This window comes from Falco naumanni, chromosome 4, assembly GCF_017639655.2.
Source record: "Falco naumanni isolate bFalNau1 chromosome 4, bFalNau1.pat, whole genome shotgun sequence".
NCBI lineage: Eukaryota > Metazoa > Chordata > Aves > Falconiformes > Falconidae > Falco > Falco naumanni.
Window position 1 is genome coordinate 89,491,778 of NC_054057.1, and position 22,841 is coordinate 89,514,618.

The 22,841-nt window shown below is 49.7% G+C and overlaps 1 protein-coding gene across 4 annotated transcripts in view; it reads left to right on the forward strand.

Moving 5' to 3' along the window:
* The window catches only part of SRGAP3 (SLIT-ROBO Rho GTPase activating protein 3), a 127,901-nt gene that overhangs the window by 96,009 nt on the left and 9,051 nt on the right, over positions 1-22,841 (forward strand). For 3 of the 4 annotated variants that reach the window (XM_040591568.1, XM_040591571.1, XM_040591570.1), the window contains exons 7-18: positions 2,761-2,982; positions 3,502-3,603; positions 3,819-4,016; positions 5,300-5,384; positions 7,496-7,523; positions 11,030-11,132; positions 13,714-13,774; positions 14,182-14,259; positions 15,378-15,512; positions 18,726-18,831; positions 19,124-19,351; positions 20,796-20,875. In XM_040591568.1, the coding sequence (XP_040447502.1) occupies positions 2,761-2,982; positions 3,502-3,603; positions 3,819-4,016; positions 5,300-5,384; positions 7,496-7,523; positions 11,030-11,132; positions 13,714-13,774; positions 14,182-14,259; positions 15,378-15,512; positions 18,726-18,831; positions 19,124-19,351; positions 20,796-20,875 (1,426 nt within the window). Of the gene's footprint in view, positions 1-2,760; positions 2,983-3,501; positions 3,604-3,818; positions 4,017-5,299; positions 5,385-7,495; positions 7,524-11,029; positions 11,133-12,995; positions 13,027-13,713; positions 13,775-14,181; positions 14,260-15,377; positions 15,513-18,725; positions 18,832-19,123; positions 19,352-20,795; positions 20,876-22,841 lie in introns of all 4 variants that reach the window. The other variant, XM_040591569.1, reaches the window with a different exon arrangement.

Sequence of the window (22,841 nt, forward strand, 5' to 3'; positions counted from 1 at the left end):
CGAGGGGCCGGGAGGTGCACCAGGGAACGTGCGCGGTCCTGTTTGCAGGGCACAGAACTGGTCGGCTGCTCGTGGCAGGAGAGCAGGTCCTGCTCTGGCATCAGCATGGGGGTCTGGGCCCTGAACACTGCTCTGCCCGCCTGGTAGCCCCCTCTGTGTGAGCCTGTGCCGAAGCAGGCAGGCTGCGGGCACCAGGTCCGTGCTCGCGGTCCGAGTGCGGAGCTGCCGGTGGTGCCCCCGGCACCGCTGCTCCCGCACTGCCCCTGCCTGCAGGGTGCTAGGCGTGCTGGGCGCAGCAGGGCAGCTGTGCTGCTGCATCCTCTTGACTCATCGGTTTCTTGTGCAGCCATGGAGCAGTCGTACAGGCATTGGTGCTAAAACTGTCTTGGCAGAGACTTACAGCACTGGAATGAGATTTTGCCCCAAGTGGCGAATAGAAATTCACCCCAATTCTTTGTTTTTTTGTGTTGCTTGATGATTTATTAAGGCAGAGCTATACCAGTCCTTAACTGCCTATGTTTTCAACTAAAAGACCAGAAGCTAAAAAGAAGCAGGGTAAATGTTGGATTATAACCGTTCAAAAATTCCTGCGAAAATCCTCATTATTGCAGGTGTGGTTTCACTGCTCTAAAAGGCTGGGTGGGGATGGGCAGAGCGCAGCGTATCTGTGAGCGGGGTCGGCCTGTTGTGGTTTTGCTGCTGCTTTTAGCACAGGCTGAACCAAACGCAGCTCTGCGTGTGACTTGATCCGAGCCGAGGGCTGTCTCCTCGCATTGGCAGAAAGCACAAGATGACTTCTTTGGTTGAAGCTGCTTGTGGCACCAGCTGAGTTTTCATATTTCACTTCAAGTTTATCAGTGCTGATGTTCTGATGCAGATTCACTTTTTGTGCCTTTCTGCATCAGTTCAGTAATCCCTGTGAATGCTGTAGAGCTGGAGAAGGTGCCTCTGAAATGCCAGCTCCCAACAGGGAGATCTGCCACTGCGGCAAAGTTGGTCTCGTTTTGGGTCATTGAGATTACACTAGCAATCTTTCTGCTCTTTTCTGTAGCTTTTTGTGCCATGGTGGTCCTCCTGGCAGTGGTTTTGGTGGGGCTGCAGTGGGGTGGAAGCCAGCTCACCACATGCCTGCCCATGCCATGCCGGGGTGGTCGTGGTTACAGCTCAGATGGTGAGGATTTCCTGCTTGTTCTTTAATCTGTGTGGCAGCAAAGCGTCTTAACTTCTGTAATGTAAATTGTGTATGATAGGAATTGTCACTGGCAATGGTTAGTTTGGTGCTGCCTGCCATGGGAGGTGTTTGTCACAGGGTTTCTCCCATGGAGGTGTCCTGTGACCCACAGCCCTCCTGCGCCTGGGCATGTCTCTGCAGGTCACAGTGCTTGTGTGGGAGGTACCTGAAGAGCTTCAGAGGGTCAGCGTTCTGCCCTGCTGGCCGCCTGTGCTGACCAGGGTGTGTGTGCCATGCCCCGCAGGTGCACCCATGCTGTGCTGGGAGACAGGAAGGAGTGCACTGGGGATGTAGGATTATGAAATGCCTCACAGAGGGTAAAGCCATAATTATCTAACTTTACATCCTCTATCAGTAACTGCAGGCCGCTCCTGCATGCCAAAAATAGATGTGCTTCAGCTTTGGACTGCAGCCCTTCTGTTTCACTGCACTCTCCTTACAGCCCTGTGAGTGTGGCTCAGGCTGATGATGCGTTGCACTCCTGCTTCTGATGCGTTGCACTCCTGCTTCCAGCATCCTCTCTGTCTTGCCTTTCCCCCTGGAACAGCATCTGTTGATCTGTGAATTTTGGGTGCTGCTTCAGTGCCCATCCTTGCCGCTGCTGCTAGCAGCAGGGGCAGCTGGTCAGAGCGGAGCCCTGCGGAGGTGCGCGCTGTGCTGGGGCTCCCGGTGGGGACTGGGAGGAAGGTTGCTAAGAGTTGCTTTTTGCTCAGCTGTGATTAAACGTTCGTAGCAGCAAATCCCTTTGCTGTTGCTATGCTTAACATGCCAAACTTGATTACATTGAGAAGAGAGTTTAAAAACAGGCTTTTGTGTAATGTACAGTGTTTTGGCAGCGGTTAACTCCGAGTTTTATCATTTTCCCCAAGGTGAACATGAGAACGATCAGTTATGCATGAGAAGCTGCTCCGTCGCGAGAGGAAGGCAGCTTACTAGCGAGGATAGAAGGGTTTGCCCGTACTGCAGGGCATGTTTTCCAGTGCCACCTTGCTTGATTGTCCATCTGTTTTGGATAACTTTGGGAAATGGTAGGGTTTATGGTGTGTAAAAAGCACTTGCAGGGCAGTTCACAAGGCGAGAAGGCAAGCGCTGGGGCTGAGCAATGGCACAGGCCCCATTCTCTGCCATGGGCCTCTGCAGGGCACAGGCTTTGCTGTCGGTGGGGCTCCTGTGGTCACGCTGGCTCTGGGCCTGAGCAGGTAGCCAGGGAGAGCCATGCTTTTTGGATGATTTTTTTCCTCTGTCCTGTCTGAGAAGATCCCGTGCCCTTCCCAGTGAAGTGAAGGGTGTTAAACCCCGGTGCTGTGGTGAGGGTCCAGGGCAAGGTCACTGTACTGCCTGGCTCTTTGTTCCCTGGTACCTCTTCTCCTTCAGTCCTCTCTCCTTCTCGCCTTTTCATATGGTATGGCAGTGCACTGTTAAATATATCCTGGTACGTCAGGGCCAGTGTTTCTCTGGGACATGCAGTGCTTTTTTGGGCGTGGGGAGGGAGTGGTTGTGTGACTAGACCTTTCCTCCGTGTTTCTCAGTGCTGTGACCTGGGATTCCATGCCAGCCTTGCTCGGACCTTCAGGACATACCTGTCTGCTGAGTACAACCTGGAAACCTCCCGCCACGAGGGCCTGGACATCATCGAGAACGCAGTGGACAACCTGGATGCACGGAGTGACAAGCACACCATCATGGACATGTGCAACCAGGTCTTCTGCCCTCCACTGAAGTTCGAGTTCCAGCCTCACATGGGGGATGAGGTAGTGTACTCACCCGAGGGGCTGCAGAGGTGCCCACAGCCTGGCCTGGGCTGGCTTCCTCCTCTTCCTAACCATCATTGTTAAATTATTTCTGACTCCTTATCCCTCTGTGCTGTCTTCACACGCTGCTATTCATGTTTCTTTTCTTAATGAGACACTTGGCTCATTAGGGCTCCTTCTTTCAGTCTGCCTCTTGCTCCGTATCTCTCCCAATTAGGAAGCCTGTGGTTTGATTCTCAGCTGAACTGCCCAACAGATTTATAAAGCAGAGCTTTGATTTACCTGCTGTAATTGGAAGACTTCACAGTGCAGCTTTCCAATGCTGGGTAGAAAATGCTCTGTGCTGGCCTGAGTCCAAGGCACTGCTGATTAGAAAGTGGGTGATGCAGCCTCCCTGGAGGCTGTGAGGAGATTGTGGGTGCTGGAGAGAATCATGTAGCTATTTAAATGTGTGTGTCTGGTCAGTGCACGATGCACTGAACGCTCTCCTGTCTCTCTCTGGCACCATTCCTGTCTCAGGTGTGTCAGGTCAGTGCCCAGCAGCCTGTGCAGACGGAGTTGCTGATGAGGTACCACCAGCTGCAGTCGCGACTAGCCACCCTCAAGATAGAGAATGAAGAGGTAAGGAGTCGCTCTGGGTCTCGTGTTTGGCCTCGTAGGCTGCATTGCTGAGCCTTTAGCCTGTTACACAGGGGTTTTTCTGGCATGCTCAGGGGCAGAATCCTTCCAGCAACAGCGCTGAGAGCACCCAGTGACCACAGCCAGCGCATGCCCGGTGCTTGGGAGCTGCCTGTTGGCCAGTTGTTTTGGCTTATGCTGTCTTCTATTTCTGATAGGTACGAAAAACTCTGGATGCCACAATGCAGACTTTGCAGGACATGCTGACAGTGGAAGATTTTGATGTTTCGGATGCCTTCCAGCATAGTCGCTCCACTGAGTCGGTCAAATCAGCTGCATCAGAGACCTACATGAGTAAAATAAACATTGCCAAGAGGAGAGCCAACCAGCAGGAAACTGAAATGTTCTATTTTACAGTGAGTCTCATCTCATGCGATACAGGACACAAAGCATTAATTGCTAGGGCTCAGTCCCATTTTAAGTGCTCATTAGTGAAGAGCAAGAACCGATTCAGTCTCTTCAAGTATTTGTCTTCTGTCTGATTTGGGTTTGGAAAGCATTTTTCAGTGGCAGGGCAGTGCATAGGGACTGACAATCCAGCGTCTATCTTGTTCTTCTCTTTGAAGGAATGACTGGAGCAACGAGTTGTGACTGAAAACTTACAGAACTCTGCAGGAGTGGCTCAGAGCAGGGTAGCAGAGTCCAGCCAGCCTTGCAGTATGTCACTATTCAGTGGCTGTTCCTGGAGGCCTTTGCAGTTTTGAACCATCAGCCAAGCCTTCCTTTTCTGGCTTACGCAGCTAAAATGTGCCCTTGGCCCATGGGAATGAACTAAAGGGATTTGCATCTCATGCAGGGTGTTGGAGGGAGCTGCAGCAGCTTGGCTTTGCAGCGCCTTGCTGTTGTGTGCTGTGTCTCCCGTGCAGCCTTGCCTCTGCACTTCACTTCCAGGCAGATCTAAGGTTCTTTCCTATAGTACTTGAAATCTAATAAGCCATCAGTTCAGCCGGAGTAGTCCTCATTGGTTAATAGGCTAAGCTTAATAGCATCTTATGATATATTACATATGTGTAGAAAATTTTCTACTTGCTCTTAGCAGTATTATTATTCCAGTTTGGGGGTGGGGTGGGTGGTGGTGGGGGGTGTGTGTAGGAAATTGAAATTTTCATTTAGACTTGTGCTTCGGAGTGTTGTTACTGGGTGTCAAACAGTCTGACAGTGAAATGAGAAGTTGTGCTGCACAGTTAGTATCGTCCAGCGCTTAAAGCATCTGATGGTCCCCAACCTGGGAAGGTCTCATGCACTGGGAGGTCTTGCTCCGCATCACTTGTTTGCACAAAGGCAAAGCGTCTGTCAGTGGAGGGAGAGCCTCTTTTGATTTCCAGGCCATTCCCAGAAGCCTGACAAAAGAAAGCTAGCTTTGAACTCTTCTCTTTGGACCTACCTCCTTGCGTTCCCAGGCAGGAGGTAGAGCTCCAAGGAGACGGGGCTAATAAGATCATCAGGACTGTGGCTGGAGCAGTGAGAAGTGACTAGACCGTGCTCAGCCCTGTGGCACATCTGATGTCTGGTTTGTTAGAGCCTGTCAGCCTTACCAAGCCCCCATCCAGCAGTCCCCTGAGCAAAAGCGTACATCAATTATGGAATATATTTTGCCAAGAGTCTTAACCCACCTTGTTTGTTTGATCTTTAATTTCAGAAATTTAAAGAGTATTTGAATGGCAGTAACCTTATCATGAAGCTCCAGGCTAAACATGACTTGCTGAAGCAGACTCTTGGAGAAGGTGAGTGGCGGGGTTAGGTCCAGGGAGGAACCTCCCAGCACATAAGACAGTTTTAAACCAGGCGTCATCTTTTGGTCTTACCTGCTGTCTGTGTGTTCCTGAGTGACTGATGGCTTCTGTGGTTGTCTGCTACTACTAAGTTTAACCAGTGACATGCAAAATTATTACTTCCTTAGAATATTACTCTTTTCCCTCCTTTTTGTGGGTGTGCACATAGAGAAATTTGTTTGAATCTTGTGCTGTGTTACTTCTTCAGCAGCAAAGAGATTCCCACCCACTCCCAACGCTCCGCCTTTTTCCTTTCTCTCCCTCCTCTTCCCCTCTTAGTGCAGCCCTGAACACACGTGTGTTCTTGTCCTTGATGCTGTGCTTCTGTGTTACAGATTTGCCAGCAGCCTTGCTGATTTAATAGGCCCCTTGCCCCCCTGGCCATAGGGTTTTGACTTGCTCTAAACTACAACTGCAAAGTCACCCTTGTTTCTGAACGAACTTTTCTATAGGAGGCTTTTATTACCCTAGATAATGTCACAGGCTTGGTTTTGAGCACATACACACGAACAGGCTTCATACCATAGAGCAGGCAGGGACTTCTGAGGGAGGTAGGAGCAAGTGGCTCCAGGTGGGATCCACCACTGCTGGAGTAGTGACATGCCACTATGTCCCTGGGAGAAGATTTTAGCTCTTCTAAAGGGTTTTTTAAAAATTGCGTTTTTTCCAGTGTAAAGAAGGTGAAGATGAGTTAGTGTCCTGATTCTCCAACAGGAGAGAATATATTTAAATTAAAATATATAAATGGTCCGTGGTCTTGTTTTAACGATGCAAAAATTGGAATTGGTGTAGGCAAGGGGAGGAGCTTGTGCTTCACAGAGGTTGGACCCACCTCAGCTCTTCCTAGAGATCACAGAAAAGAGCTCTGTTTATTGGATACAGTGCTGAGACTCCTGTGGGTCGATGCAAGAAGCGATCAATCTGTTGAAGATTCATTTGATGGCCATCCGGGTCTCTCGCACAAGAGCCATACTAATGCCATACTGGAAGCATGCAGGGTCAGGTGTTTTAATTCTCTATAGAGTTGTGCAAAAGCAGCCGTGGAAGATTCTCACATGAAAACTTTCTGAATTTCTCCCGGGCAATGGGATCATCCTGCTATGTAGGCGTTCGGCAAATATTTAGCCCATAAATGCCAAATGCTGCGTTTCAGCTTGAGCTGATTCTCATTAGGAAGAAGTCTGGATTTGCAAAACACTCCTGTGGAATTCTTTGCTTTTTCAGCTAGGAATTGGCTGCAAGCTTGCTTTCTGCAGGTGCCAAGGCAGCGCAGGAAGGAGGCATGTGTAGCCAAATGCTTCCTTTTATGTGTCTTAGAAAAAGGGAGAAGAAATCGGCTTTCCTGGCCTTGGGAGAAAGGCAAAAACAGCATGTGAAATTAGTTTAGTTTTTTTCAGTGGATTGACAAATACTTTTGAAAATGAACAGATCTTATCAGTGGTGATATGCTGCCATTTATATAAAATCCAAACACTGAAAATATACGAAGGGAATGAGAATATTGACAGCCAGAATAGAGTCTGCCTGATCGTGATTAGATGTGCTGTTATCGCACAGGAAAAGCCGGGGAACTGAATACTCCACTGCATCCTGGTGCTATTAGTGGTCCTCTGTGAGGCAGTTGGATAATCTCAGCAGCCCCTCTGGGGGCTTCAGCCTTTATTGGAGTGCCCCTTTCCTGCTTGGGTTTGGCCAACCCCCAGCTCGTGTAAACAAGCACTTACTGCAGAGGACCTGCAGTGCATCTAGTTATTTACAAGATGGTCTTCATATTGCAACTAAACCTTTTTTAATATCGGTGGGAATTGAGGATGGTTTCCCTCTCTTGTGGCTGAGTCCTGGATTTCTATCTAACACGTCTTTTAGTGGTGGGTATAGCAGCCAGCTCGGCATCTCCCCAGCCTGCTGGGCCCTTAGGCACATCCAGCTTCTTTTTGCCAGAAGCTATTGACAGCAGCGCTTACAGAACCTTTAAGTGTGTGAGTGCCTGTGCAAATGTGTTCTAACAGTCATTCTGTGGTGACTAGCATAGAGAGATGATGGCAATTCGTGTTTTCTTACAGGTGAAAGAGCTGAATGCGGAACAACCAGGTGAGCAGTTTCTTCCCCTTCATCTGCTTCTGGGAAAGGCTGCAGAAGGAGGGTGGCTGTGGGAAGGGTGGTTTGCTTTGGTACTGACACAGCTTGGGGGCGTCAGATTTAACCATCTTCTAGCCACCCTGTGCTGGCAGGATGGAAGGCCAGCAGTCCCTGGCTCCCCACATCACTGCTCTGCTTCTCAGCTGCATTGCCTGAAGTGGATTAATTAGGGTGATGACAAACAGGCCCTTGTTTTTGCTGCAGTGTAATTTCTAGCTGACTGGCTCTGAAGTACTGTGTCAGCACGGTGCGGTGCCTTGTAGCATAGCTGAGATTGGGTTGTGTTCAGACAGCGGAACACAAGGGTGTCCACCCACTCCCTGCCATCCCTCTTCGTTTAAGGACTTCAATATGTCCCCAAAAGCCTCTCCCAGCTCTGTCTCCTCTGCCTAGGAGAGCAGAGCACGTCTGCATTCACAGACTTTCATCCCTCTGCAGCAGGAGATAGTGCTAGGGGGTGAGTGTAACCGGGAGGAGGCTTTGATCTGTGTCCAGTCCATAAAGCATCTCCACAGAGCTCTGGTGGCTTGCTGTGAGTGTGCTGGTTTTCTGACAGTGAGACATGGGCCAGCAAAGCCTCCAAACATCTCCCCAGAACATGTAGAACCTCTCTCTGTGTCATCTTTTTACAGCCCAGTTTCAGTGTTTAAGAAAATTTGCAATACCAGCAAAAAAAACCCCCATTCCATGATGGAAATGCTGAAGCAGACAGGGAAGCCTGGGCTGCCATTCCAGGCGGGGAAGAGGCTGCCCTAGCGGAGGGCAGCGCCTGGCGCTCTCGCCTGCTGGCTGGGGGGGGCGGCTGCCGGGCTGGGCACCCGCTGGGGGGGCAGGGCAGGGCAGCGGGTGCCCCCGGGGCACAGAGGGGTCTCTCCCGCCTGGCGCAGGCTGGGCACTGCGGGCACTGCGCAGCGTGCCGCTGCACCGGTGCTCCAAGGGGCCGCTCCTGAGCGCGCTGCGCGCTCCCCGCTCCCCGCCGGATCGGCCCTCACGGCAGCCGCTGCAAGCGCCGCCTCTGGCTGCGGGTCCCAGGAGAGCCCCGGCACCCTCAGTCCCCCGGTGTGTGGCAAGCCCGTGGCTGGTGGGGCTACGGATGCACCCAGGAGGTGAGCTGCGGCCCCTGGGGTGTGCCAGGCAGGGCTTTCTGCGGAGCTGGTGGGGGAGCCCACCCCACCGGCCCCGCGAGGTAAACCCGCGGGGAGGGTGGGCTCTGGTTCTGGGTTCACCGGGAGTGGGCACCCGTGGGGCTGTGGGGACAAAGGCATGAACAGCCGCCTCCTGTGTGAGGGGTGATGGCACAGCTCCTGCTGCTTTGGTTGCTTTTGTTTCAGCTTGTTTGTTTTCCTTTGTGAAGTAAAAGCAAGAGGCAATCTCCTCGTGCAGGCAGTGCTGTAGCGTAGGCAGAGCAACCTTCCCACCAGCTGCAGCCAGAGGCCAGGCTGTCCCGGCCGGGAGAGGAGATTACGGCAGCAACAGCACCGGGTCCCTGGCCTGCAGCACGGGGCCGCTCAGCTGAGGGTCAGGCGGGCACTTGAATGGGCAGCAGTCGCTTCTGCTCCTCAGGTACCCGTTGAAGGAGCGGTTAGAAGCTGTAGGAGTGTAGAGTAAAATTAAAGGCACCCAATTAAGGAACCGGCGGATCACAACTGTCACCTTTGCATTACAGCTCTGTGTAAATGTACGCGTCCATTCGACTCTGCTCTGTGAGAACTTTCGCATGAAGGCTCCTAGCACTCGTTTTTGTTTGCGTTTGCAGTCATGATCTCTCCTCTGCCAGCATCAGTGTAGCCTGGGGGTAGGGGACAGGTCAGAAATCAGTTAGCGATTTTATGCTATTTTTCTCCCTTTTCTAGATCTAGACACTTTGGTCTTAATGTCCTTCACTATCAGAAGAAGAAATCAAAGTGTGAATAGCGTTAACGAAAGCAGCCCTCCAAAGTCCTGATTGCTGCTCTAAAGTCACACGTTTCCATGGCCTCATTTCCAGAAGCCATAGGTGTCTGTTACCCTTGCTGAAGTCAGCAGGGTCTTCAAGGTCTGTTCCTGGTGACTTGATGAGGACCCTCAGTCACTAGTCGGTAGCAGTAGGGTCACGCCACTTCCTAACATGCATGCCCACCTTTTCTGTTCTTGCAGAGATGCTGGTGGGTTTGCTCATCTGTGTTGACCATGCTCACCTTTTTTTTGGTGTTTTGAGTAGTCTTGGGAATGCCTGCTGGTAAGATGAAAGACCATTCACATCCCTGTGGATCCCAAACAGAAGTTAGCTACAGGGAGGTGGTGTTCCTGCTTTCTTCTGTCTGGCCATCTGTGAGCAGAATGAGATCAGTTTAGGAATAAACAGGAATAGCCCAGTGTTTTTCGGGGGTAGCTGTGGTCAGTTGAACTCTTCAGCTGTTCTTCGTGCTTTTTCAGGTTGACAGAGTGCTGAACTGGTGGAGGTAGGAGGCAGGCATTAAAAATCCTGCTGAGCACCAACACTTCATTTTACTGCAAATATGTCATTGCTGCTCCCAGCACAAACACTGAGCAGCAGTTTCGGTATTTGGCATCTCAAAGAAGGAGAATTGTATCTGCAGATCGTGGGTACCAAAGCCAGTTGTGACCAGCTGTGTTTAGCGGTTCTATTACTCTCTGGCTTGAATGGAGCAGGTTCTGCATTCCTGATCACCATTGTTCATTCAGGCTGTGGTTGTTTGTGTAGTTACTGCTCTGTCACTCTCCAGGTCCTGGAAATGACTAGCTTTTACAGTAGGAACCAGGACTCTTCAGTAAGCCTGGAACAACAGCTGGCTAGACTGCTGTATGGGGCTGCAGCTGAGGTTAGAGTCTGTCTGATAGGGAAATATTGGAAGATTATGGGGATGGAAAGTAATGGCTAGGTTGGCTTATTGCTGTTAAATGCTTCTATTACCAAGATTAAATTGAATTTATTACTTAAATAAAGGCTGCAGGCTTGACCTTGACTTGCAATTATGTGTGCAGTATATAGTGAACCACTCTGATGTTGCTCTAGGCTGCCTACAGGTTAGCTCTGCTGCCTGTTCTGACACCTGCCAGCTCAGCCAGGCTTGGGGACACACAGGAGTGAGGCCGTTGCCGCACTGGCTCCTAAATGAGTTAGCCAAGTTAGTGCTAGGGTAGCCTGCTCCAGGCTGCTGGAAAAAGGGCTTTGGAGCAAGCAGAGGGCATGTCCCCAGGAGCCACGGGCACTGTGCGCGATGTAGAGGAGTGGAACTGAGCTCTTTGCAGGTCCCCGGCCACAGGGGGAGTGGTGTCTGTGGTGGGATGCTGAGGCGTGGGCAGCTGCCGAGTGTGTGGAGCCGCATGTTGAGTCCTTACAGAGGGATTTTTCTGTTTTTTATTTCTTATTCATGGTCATAAGCTTTGAGATCTCACCCTGTCATTGCATTTATGTTTGGTGTTCTGTTGATTTATTTTGTTCCATTTTCTCCCAGGCCCCCATGTCTTCCCCCTAAGCCACAGAAAATGAGGAGACCTAGGCCTCTCTCAGTCTATAATCATAAACTCTTTAACGGGAATATGGAAACGTTCATTAAGGTACTCGCTGGCTGACAGTAAGAGTTTATGAACGCTGTGAATGTAATGGTGGCTTTCCTGTCCTAACTGCTGGCTGCTTTCCTTCCTTGGCGGGGTCTCTTGGGTCTGCCCTGCACCCAGCTGACGTGGCCAGCACGTGCTTTGCCTCGGTGGCGGTTTCTCCCCATAGCTGTCCTTGCCCCTCGCACGTTCCTTGCATTACCTGGCCCATGGCTGCCCGCGCGCCTTGTGGCCAGGGCAGCAGCAAGGGCTCTCATGGCCGCTGGCCACGCTATGCGGCACTCAGCCGCGTCCCCTCGGCTGGCACCGCTTCCTTCCTGGCAAGGAAGATCAGGCAGCAAGGACAGGCCAGCCCGGCACCCTCAAAGGATCAACAGTTCCTCCCATCTTCCCTTTTTCTATGTATTTTTGGTGGTCATCTTCCCCCGTGGCTGGGGAGGAAAATGACTTGTAAGCTCCCAGAAAATGTCTCCCAGTTGTAAGGACGGACAGCCCTGAACTGAAACACTGCGTGTATGGATGGCTGTTTGGGAGGGTAGACATGCTATCCTCGTCCTTGGAATATGTTAATGGTAACAGCCTGGCTGGCTCATCTCTCTGCCAGCTGCTGATGGGTGGCTGATGCCATCACGCAGGGCATGGTGAGTCCGAGGGCCCCTTCCTGCGTCCCGACGAGGAGGGAGGGCAGGCAAGAGCCGCCAGCCTCTCCTGTGGGAGACTGTTGCCTCCAAATGCCCCCAGAGAGGAGACATGGCAGCTCGCCTGCCGCCTGCCACCCATGCCGGTGCCCATCCCCGCTTGGCGGCCAGCGCTGAGCAGGGTGGTTCCCAAAGGGCGGCTGGGCCATCTCCTGCAAACCACTGCAGATAACATGCAACAGGCGCCCCTCCGAAGTGCGGGCTAGAGTTTTTTCTTCCTTTAAGCTGGGGTGAACTCAGATGAACTTGATTAATGCCAGTGCAGTCCCAGTGGAAGGGGGCATTTGGCCCTGCTCATCCCAGAATATTACCCAGAAGGAAAGATTTGAGGAGAATAATGAGGAAATGCATATGTGGAATTTGTCCCAAAGGATGCCTCCAGCTATCTAGCTGCAGATCCTCCAAAATCCTGCACTTTGCGATTGCCTGGCTGCTGGAAGGATTTCTGAAGGTGCCGTTCCAGTTAGAGTGTTTAATCCTGCACTGAGGAAAGCTTTAGTGAAAATGCTGTAGGAAGCGGCAGTGATAACCTGTTGGATTAGGTAAACCAGTAGTCATTGCCCGGCTCTGATTTGCTCTCTTAGGCTCCCTTCGTGCAACCATGAGCCTAAGGGCAGCATTTATAAACCGTGCACTGTCACAGGTGATACACAGGCCTGACTGACAAAGCCGGTAATCTCTTTAATACTTGTAATTATTCCTTATGAAATTGATTTTTAAAAACGTAATGCTCATTAAAGTCCAGCCTGTTCAACCCTGTGTAGGAGGAATTATCTGCAGTGGAAATCTGTCTGAGCAGCCGGCGTCCCATGCCCGTGGGGACTCCTGGGGGGCCAGTGCTGTGCTGCCAGGGCTGCCCTTGGTCCAGGGGAGCCGTGTGGCCCGCAGCGGGGCCTGCACTGGCCTTGGGCTGCTGTGAGTGCCGCAGGGGCAAGGAGGGAAGAAATCCGAGAGGCAGGCTCTGCAGGGCACTGAGGCTGGGGTGCAGCGTGCAGACCGGGTGGGGAGGGAGGGTGGACAGCCTGAAGGCCTGGGTTGGACCTTGCTAAGCTGCCATTGCATTTGAGCGTTCATGGCCTCCGAAAGAGATGCTTACCTCTAACTGAACTTATCCTTGCTTAATCTTTTCTTTTTTTCCCGCTCTGCTGCTTTTTTGTGTTCTCAGAGGAAGGAGGAATGCGCGAACAAGAAATCAGGTATTTACTGGAGGCCCGTCTACGAGACGGAGTAAATTAACCAGAGAGATGCAACTGTACTCTACTGGGGAAAAAAACCAAACCAAAGCAAGCCCCCTAAGGAAAATAAATGTCCACTTAAGCAGTCAGACATGGCTCACATTCCCCCTTGAGCTCCTTCCACGAGCAGCCTGGAGAGAAGCAGCTTTGAAACAAAAGCCAGAGCTCATCGCAGGTTCAGATCCAGGCAGTTTATTTCATACACTGTGGTGTTTCAGTATGTTTTTTTGTTTTTTTAGCGTCTGCTGACAGTGGCTCTTTCTTTAGGTGGAAATACTGTTGTAAGCTCTGTTACTGGAGGCTTATTTCATCAGACAGGTATAGCACAAGTTTTATTTTGGCTCAGCATTACACCTTGGAAATGGAGTAGCTGTGATTCTGTTGCATCAGTCCCCTGTCTCAACCAGATAGCAAGCAGCAATCTTTCACTTTAGTGAAAGCTATTTTTGTGCATAATTGACCGCATATAGTATACTCAGCACTTTTTGATGGCTTGATGTGTGTAACGCCTCCTTTTCTTGCCTGTCCTCTTACTAAACTCAATGGCACTCATTTTCAAATCTCTGTTTTTACAGTCTTTAATGGATTTCCCGTGCTTTGTTATCAATAAACCAGTAATTTTTCACTTTTTCCTTTCCTTTCATGAAGGATTCAGGACAGGCTATTCCGCTTGTAGTAGAAAGCTGCATTCGTTACATCAATTTGTATGGTAAGTTAATTCAGTAATATCAACAGAAACTTTCTGCAAAGGAACTTAAGTACTTGTCGTTAGCAGTGGAGTATAAGCAGAAAAACCTGCAGCCTTTGCTATGCGGGCTCAGGTTATAACTACAGTGGTACTGACTGTGATGTAGCATTGAATGACTGGCAGATACTTCGGTCTGGCTAGCACTTACTCAGGTCAAACTGCTCGCTCTGGCCCCAGGCCAGCGGGAGCCCTTTGAACACTCTGATCTGGGGGGGCTTGGTAGGAGTGTATCAGCAGGAATGAATCGTAGCAGGCTGTCCCCTTCTGAGCCTCTTGGGGCACATCGACTCCTAGTTTCTGCTGTTCTTTCCCAGGACGTACTGCCTAACAGCTACAGAAATCTTTTCTAAAACTTCGTTCTCTTCCAGGCCTGCAGCAGCAGGGCATTTTCAGAGTCCCTGGCTCCCAGGTGGAAGTCAACGACATCAAGAACTCGTTTGAGAGAGGTGTGTTGCTGGGGTGTGCAGCTGTGTCTGAGCAGAGACCATTGATGGGCGTTCCAGTGTGTGCTGGGTGCATTAGACACTGGGTAAAGCCTGTGCTAAAGGTCTTTCTGCTACAAGATACGAGGAGGTTTTATCCCCTTCTAGGTATCTCAGTGTTGTATCTCCAGCCATAGCGAAGACTCACCTGGGGAAAGAGTATGAGAAGTAGGGGTAGGTGTGGAGATCTTTTCCACAGTCATTAAGAGCATGAAAGCCTCAGATGAGAGCCATAAAATAGTTCTCTGGGGATCTGTTTTCCTCCTCCCTGCAGCAGTTTGCCAAGGGAGGAGCAGCATTGCCATGTGTGCCCGCTGGCAGCATTGGTTGTGGAGTTGCCAGTGATTCTGTTGAGAAAAGCACCTTGAAGGTGCAGGACTGTCAGGACAGGCTGTCAGGACAGAGCCATGCTGCTACTGCTGAGGGAAGGTGAAGCTGTGCAGGGATCAGTCCAGGTGGAGGTAACGGCTTCCACGGCTTTAATCTTTGAGCAACTTCAGAAGGGTGAGGGCGAAGGTGGCCAGGCCAATGAATGAGGCAGTGGTGGGGTTGTCAAAGGCTGGAGGATTTGCGCGTCCAATTTAAGAGAAATTGGTATCCAAATCCCTTAGGCATTGAAAGCCTTATATAGATTTGTCAGTACAATGCCATCCATAACCATTCAGTCTATTCCAGAGGTATAATTGCATCCTCCAGCCAAGCCTGTCTTCTCAGGCTTTCACTTACTATTGCTCAGATCTGCTCAGCTCTCTGTGCTGTTGCTTTAAATGCAAAAATGCACTGGGCTGGAAACTGTAATGGAGGGCTGATTAGTAACATCCTCATCTTCAGGAAAGGTTTAAAATCTCCACAGTAAACTGTTTTTTAGTAGGTAGGGCTATAGCATGCCTCAGTGTGATGCTATGTCATAGTACCTTGTTAAACTCTCCTCTTGCTGGGAAAACGCACAGCATTAGCATTCCACACAGAGGAGGGGTTTCTGAACTGTGGGGAAACTGGGTTTCCACTGAGTTAGAAAAATACTTGCTGTGTTAGTCCAACTTGATAGTAATGTTGGAAATAAAAAACTCTTCTCTGGGCAGGTGAAGATCCCCTCGCTGATGATCAAAATGAACGTGACATTAATTCAGTGGCTGGAGTCTTGAAGCTGTATTTCCGAGGACTGGAAAACCCCCTCTTTCCTAAGGAAAGGTTTCAAGATTTGATATCTACTATAAGTAAGTACATGTGACAGCTCTTCTCAGAGAACAGGGTGGGACAAGAGAAGCAATGAACAGGGGGCAAGTACACTGGAGTTTTGCAAATAGCACCTTATGCTGTAAGAAGGGCTATAGGTCTGCAGTGGAAATTGTTAGGAAAAGAAATTAAGAGTGCGTGTTGGCAGTGCTGGAGGCAGGGGAGAGGTAAAACATCTTGCTGTGGCTTCTACTAAACATAGCGAAAGTCAGTAACTCTTGGCTACTCACAAAGCTTCGCCCACTCTCGACTGTGCAGGTGTGGTTTCAGCCTCACTCCATCAACCGTTCTCCAGGTGTTTGCTGTGTGCATTTCCCGTCCCAAGGAAGACCAGAAAGTTCCTTGGGATGTGAGCAGAGGTAGAAGCTCAGGGGTTATAATCATGAAGATCTGGAATTAATGGTGGGGAGAGCCTGGTTTCTTCTTGTTCTGTCCTGAATTCTCCCAACTCCACTTGCTTCTCTGCAACTGAAGAGACAGATAGCCCAGCTGGGGTTCATTTCTCTCAGTACCTTGTAGTGATGACATTTATTTATTGGCAAGTCATGGAAATTACTCCCTTGAGGGGAGGGAAGAAGGCAGAATGAGTTTGATGTTTCAGAGATGATGGAGGAGCGTGCTGCACACTTTGGCCGCAGGATGACTTCATTTCACAGGAGAGGCATTGGGGTTGTTTGGGGGTTTAAGTCTCTTGGAACGTGGGCAGCTTCAGGGGGATTGACTGGGGAATGTGTGCTAAAGTCCTTCGTTTGGCTTTCGCTGCTCATAGCTCCTTCCCCTCTTCTTAATGTTAATGTGCATAACTGATAAGAGATTTAGTGATGTCAAGAAAGACAAATGATATCTAGAGGGGAATGATGCAGGGATGGGCTTGTTCCAGGAAGAGAAGAATGTGCTCTTATTTTTCAAGAGCAGTTGCTTTATACAGTCGCTTTAGGAAATTCACTGTAGCCTTTCAGTTTTGGTGCGTGAAACAGCACAGCACACCTGTAGCACGGCAGATGAAGGAAGCTGTTTCTGCACCAGTTTCGTCCCCAGACAGGGATTTGTAGCCTGGCTTGCAGCACTCACTCTGGCTGCCCTCCCCTGGGGGTGGGGTGGGGGGGTGGAGGGGGGGCTTGCAGCCGGCAGAGTGGGGAGCCGGAGAGGGCACAGCCTGCGGGGAAGGGTCCTCTTCAGTGCCAGGAAATGTGCCTGGCGCCTGGTGATGTGGCTGTCTGTGCTTGCAGATAGGCTTATGCTTTGGCACCATCCCTAATTAATGCCAGTTTGCACAATTTATTAAGCTTTTGGGAGTTCTTGTTGCAAACATCATCTGTTAATTTTCTGCATAGTATTCTCTCCTCTTCTTTTTTTTTTTTTCTCCTCATTTTAGCAAGAATCTTCTTTTCCTCATCTTTCCTTTCTTTTCCTGCTGCTACCTGTCAATTAAGTATAGTTTAAATGAATTAAAGTGCCTTGTGCCCATTAAAAATCTGACCTTAATTGCGTCTGACTTTCTGCCACATAAATACAGGGTGTGTGATAGGTGTCCCAGCCGGAGCAGATTGAAGAAACCTTTCTTTGAGAACCACTGCTCATTAAAATGCCACCCTTGCTGTAAGATATTCTGTCTCGTTTTGTAATTATGGTGGAAAGGTTAAATGCAGCCGAGTGGTTTGGGCTTTCCACCGCAGTGCATCACAAAGCCACCTTGATTTCCCTTGGCTCCTGGAAAGGTATTCCGAGCGAGTTTTTCGCAGCACGTGCTGCTGCGCATGTCGCAGGGCCTCTGCCTGCCCTGGAAGCTGCAGAGCCGCATTGTTCCCTGCCAATGTGATGGGGAAGCCGGGCTTCCTGGTGGCAGATGAAATGCTGAGTTTTGCTTTTGCTTATGGGGGACGGAGAGTTTACGTGGAAGTCACTTTGTTTGCAAAGGTTCATTCAGGAGTGTGCCTGTATTGTAGAGTGATTGATTCCCATTAATTCCTCTGAATTACAGCCAGTTGAAACATTTTGTTAAGTGAAAAGGCAAGTTCTTCAAGACAACTTGTTCCTCTGGGTTTCAGAACAGATATCTATTGTGGTAGATCTATTGATTTATTTTTTGTTTTATAAAAGTCCTCAAGTTAAACCAAACCAAAGAAATGGAGAACTCAGTAAGCAGTAACAGGGTAAATACATTCCTCAAAAGGAAAAATTTCCAAAATGAAATACTATAAAGGTTTCCATCAGCCTGCAGTCCATCTACATGTTGTCAGTGAATTTTATTATGGTTAGCAAATGTTTGTGTCAGCACAGTAAAGTAAGCGTCTCTTCCATGCATCTGAGGCTGACTGCTTTCATAAAAGCTTTGGTACTCCTTGTCTGCTTTCTGTAAAATAAAAGTCGCAGGATTAACTATCTACATAATACATTGAGCAGATACTAGTGTAAAAAACCCAGTAGCCTTGGGGGCTGGAATGTGCTGCCAGCTGCTGTGGGACAGTGCTGAGCCCCTCAGCGGGTCAGTGCTGCAGCAGGGCTCTTGTAGCTCTGCAGGTGGAGGAGGCTGCTGCACGGGGGTTCAGCACCATCCTGGCATGGGGCTGCAGAAGGATGAGGGGCAGTACTGAGTCAGCTGGCACAGAGAGCAAGATCGCTGGAGTCACCCTCCTTCCTACAGAAAGAAGCTGGTTTCTGAGAGCAGCTGTGGGCTTTGTGCACTGCTGTGTGGAGAAGTGAGTCTTAAAGTGCTGACTCAGAATCAGTTCAGATTAAATTCCTGTTAAGGCCAGTGGGAGAGTGGAGCAGAAGGGCTCAGAACAACTTGATGGTTAACCCATAAGAGTAACATGAATAAAAACCTGCACTAGAAAACCAAGCAGTGCTCCCTTCAGTGCTCTATTTTCCAGTGCCACGTTGACTCAAGCTTTTGAGGAATAGAGCGGTTGTTGGGGAATGAACTAAATAACGCATGAACAGTTATTTTAAAAATAAAACCATGGAAATGTCTTTATTTGCTGAATCTGAATGTATGCATGAATTCACCCATGGAAGAGCACCGTGCCTGATTCTCTGCTCACACCTTAGTGCCAAACCAGTGGATTGAATCTAGAAACAGGCTGTTGTTTTCCTTGCGTAGTAGGCTGCTAGAACTGGAACAAGTCCCTCTGGTGCTGTGTTGTCTGGTCCTGAGAAGGTTTAAAGATGCGCTTTCTATCCGTGTGTTCCAGAAATCGAGAACCCCACCGAGAGAGTGCACCAGATCCAGCAGATCATCATCACTCTGCCTCGGGCTGTCATCGTTGTCATGAGATACCTTTTTGCTTTCCTTAATCAGTGAGTCTTTTTTTTTTTTTTTTTTTTTTTTCCCCTCTTTCACTGAGTTTCTCCTTGCCCTGCTGTTTTTGTCAGACAGTCCCTGACTTTGCTGCATGAGTCCTTTTTGGTATGGCCATGAAGAGCTGTATTTTGCTTCTTCCTCGGCCTTGCCCAGGCATGGCTGTGTGTGGGGAAGATGGACAGCTCAGCGATGACTGCTTTCTTGGGTGGTGGGGGGTTGTTGGTGGAAGATTTTTCTGAGCAAACGGGGAAGGCTGGCACTGCACCTCACTAACACTTGTGCTTGCAGCTTGTCGCAGTACAGTGATGAGAACATGATGGATCCCTACAACCTGGCCATCTGCTTCGGGCCCACTCTGATGCACATTCCGGATGGGCAGGATCCGGTGTCCTGCCAGGCCCATGTCAATGAGGTCATCAAAACCATCATCATTAACCACGAGGGCATCTTCCCCAGCCACAGAGAGCTGGAAGGACCTGTCTACGAGAAGTGCATGACTGGAGGGGAGGAGTACTGGTAAGGAGTGGGGGCAGGATTTCATTGTTTGCAGAGCTTACAGCCGGGCCTGTGTGAGGGTTCCCCTCTGGCACTGTACATTGCGAACCTGTGACAAAATGCAGAGCTTTGGCTTGATCCCTGGCAGGCAGAAGTTGGCCCCAGCTCACCTGAGTGTAGGAGAAGGTATCTCGGGAGCAGACCCCCAGGAGGATGGGGTATGAGGAGGGCTTTGAGGAAATTCAGACTTAATATTCAGGGCAGCCGAGCACAGCACTGGGGTGGATTTGCCCCTCTGCAGAAGGGGCATGCCCTTTTGCACTTATTCCTGTTAAATGTTGTGAAGAAGGTGTACAAGTGATACATATTTGATATGCTTGTGCTGTTTTACACTGGTTGAGAATCTTACTCCATACCAGGCTGTCTACATGGTTCCTAGCTATAAATACTTTCATAAAACTAAGAGGATTTTGCACAGCTAACTAATTAGTATCTACGTAAATACATCAGTTTTGCTTTTGATTTTAGCCGTGCCGGGTAGGCAGTTTCAACAAGTATTTATTTTTTTCATGCTGACTCGGCATTATAAACCTTAGTAAAAACTTCAGGAAAAACTTTTTTCTAGTATGAATATTAATATTTGTGAAGATTCTTTTAGCTGCATATTTGCAGAAGTGTGTTCAGAACAGAACCAGAATTTTAGGTCGATTCTAACCAAATTTCTCCTAGGCTGGGATTTTTGAGTAAAGTCCCATAGTTCCATCACAATTTGCTAGCTGGATGAAATCCCTTAGCCCAATGTTAACCTGAACCTTCCAGTTCCTTTTGTTCTGTCAATGCTGGAAGATAGATGAGGTTGCATTAGCTGTGGACAGGATCAGCTGTGTGCGGTTCCATTGCATCATGTCTTTCTGGTGTACAGTTTGCCCTATTTGTTATACCTGGGGTAGGAAAACTCTGTAAACAAACTCCCACGTGAGAAGTGTAAGTGATATTAGATGCTTGTCGGGAAGATGCTGGAATTCTAAACCAACATTCAGATCTGAGTTTCAGCAAACCAGTATTTGTAACAGACTTGAAGTGATTTCTGTGTAAGTTTTATACGTTTCCGAGACCTAATCTTCCCTGACACTGATTACCTGCCGTCATTCCTACCGATGCAAGCAGAGGATAAAATGCTGTAACTCATTGTGAGTGAGTGAATGGAACATTTTAACTTGATACCACTTTACGCTTGTTTTGCCAAATACAAGTAAGACATAAGAGGAACGGAACATGATGTTCTGGGCCTGAAGATTGTGGTGCGAGTGTCTGCTGTTCTCAAAGCAAGCTCAGAGATCTGCTGTGATTTAAAATGACCATCTCAGTCCTGTGAAAAGTAAAAATGTAACTGTTTCAGATATCCTGAGTGCCTTAGGAACAGAATCTCCTTCATTCCTTGAAAGCACGGTGTATTTCATTTCAGTGACAGCCCACACAGTGAGCCAGGCACCATCGATGAAGTTGACCATGACAACGGCACAGAGCCACACACCAGTGATGATGGTGAGCACAGATGTGAGCAGCAAAAAATTGGGTCTTGTTAGAAGAGCTGTGCATGCAGGAAAGCCACGTGTCCTTCACTCCTAAGCAGAATAGAGGCTGGACCAGTGTCTGGCATGTAGTGAGGGACAATGTTTTGGTGTGCTTAGTAATGAATATGCATATTAATAAATATTGCGTATAGGTTTTCACCATAGGATGTGAGTGGACCTTTGCAGTGGTCTGCTTCCATGGCAAGATACAGGGGTGGTTTTTCCAGAGCTGTTCTATGAGATTCCATTAATCTGTGCCCTTGGGTGCACTGTGCAGAAAACAGTGAACTTGAGTGGCCCCACTGGGGGCCCTCTGAAGTGCGAGGGTCTTTCAGCTGATTTCATTAGGCTCTGGATCATCCCCTGTGGAGCAGGTGTCTCCTTGGCAGAAAGTAAATGCCCCTGTATTCAAGCGAGCTGCAGCCTGGTGTTCCCTGCAGTCAGTTCTCTTTCCTTTGGTGACAAAATACCTGCCTGCTCGTTCCTGCTCATGTCAGGCCCTTTGGAGGGCAAAGCAGGCTGTGTTGTGAGCCAGGACCGTGCAGCCAGGTGTGAATCCCTTGCAGCTGGGATCATCCGTGTTCCATAACGCTCTGGAGGGGGCTCAGGTCCAGCATTCTGTGAGCTCCTGCTTGCCTGCACATCGGTGTAAACCAGCTCAGGGTTTCATGTGTGGGCTCTCAGTGAGAGCTGTAAAGCTCATAGCGATCACAGAGGTGAGCGTGGAAAGGTGGGTGGTGGCAGAGTTGGTCAGGAAGCCTGTTGGCTCCGGGACGGGGTGCCAGTGCAGGGGGAGGCACTGTGCTTCCCACGCCCCAGTGGCACTGGCAGCTCGGCCTGGGGGAGACTCCTGGAGACCCTGCTGGCACTGGCGGGGACGGTAGGTGTGCTGCCCCATGATGCTGTTTAATGGCAGGGCTTTGCTGCGTTGGAAGGACACCAGGGAGCTGGACACCTCTTCTGCTCTCGCGACTGCTTCTGATGCCTTGGATGTGTCCTGCCCCAACAAAGCGCTGCCGCCACCAGCCACCGGAGGGGTGGTGGGAGGAGTGCCTGGCTGGCAGGCACTGTGGGACAGGGGAGGCCACAGCAGGGCTGTACGGCTCAGGACCTGCTCTGGGCTACAGGCAGGAGCCGACAGGACTAGAAGATGAAGGAGAGCAAGCTGCCATTTAGCCAGTTTTATGCTTGGATAGTCACATTAATAGCTCTGATTGGAGTTTCCGGGTGATTAACTGTGGTGCAAGTGTAGAGAAGAGGAGCAGCTTTATTTTGTGAATTTACATGTTCCTTCTTACCCTCTCCCTTGCCCCGTGCACCCTTCCTTCTGGGAATCTCATTTTATCAGGGTTGTGAGAGCCCTCCAGGTTGCATCCCCTGCAATGTTCCTTCCAGAGCATTCCCTGGTGATCCTGGTGCAGTGCTCCCAAAACACCCTCATGCTGGTATTGGTGTGGATGTGTATTTTGAGTTGGGGAAAATCAGCCTGCTGAAGTGACCTGTCCTGTCCCACGTGGGACAGGGAGTGGGGCAGGGGTCTGGTGCAGCATCTCCCATGTCCTCCTCCGGTGTCTTCTCCTCTGTATGGGTTTGGTCACTGAGCAGAGTGATGAGTCATGTCCTGATGGCTGCTGACGCCAAGCCTCTGGTTAGTGACAAGGCAGATGGAGCAGAGCAGGCGTCTGTATTTTAATGAGAATGTGACAGATCTGGAGGAACTGGGAGGATTTTCCCTGTTTAACTTTGTCATCACCTGTCTGCCAGTCTCCAGGTGGGGTTTAAAATGATCGGGTGTCTCAAGTAATCAGAGTACATTAACTGCCTGCTTGCTGGCTCTGATAGTGGCTAGAGGTAGGCAGGTGATGGCAACCTGCCTTTTCACCCGTCTCAGAGTTGCTTCTGCAGAGAGAAATGCTGTCACTGATCTGCAGTTGCTG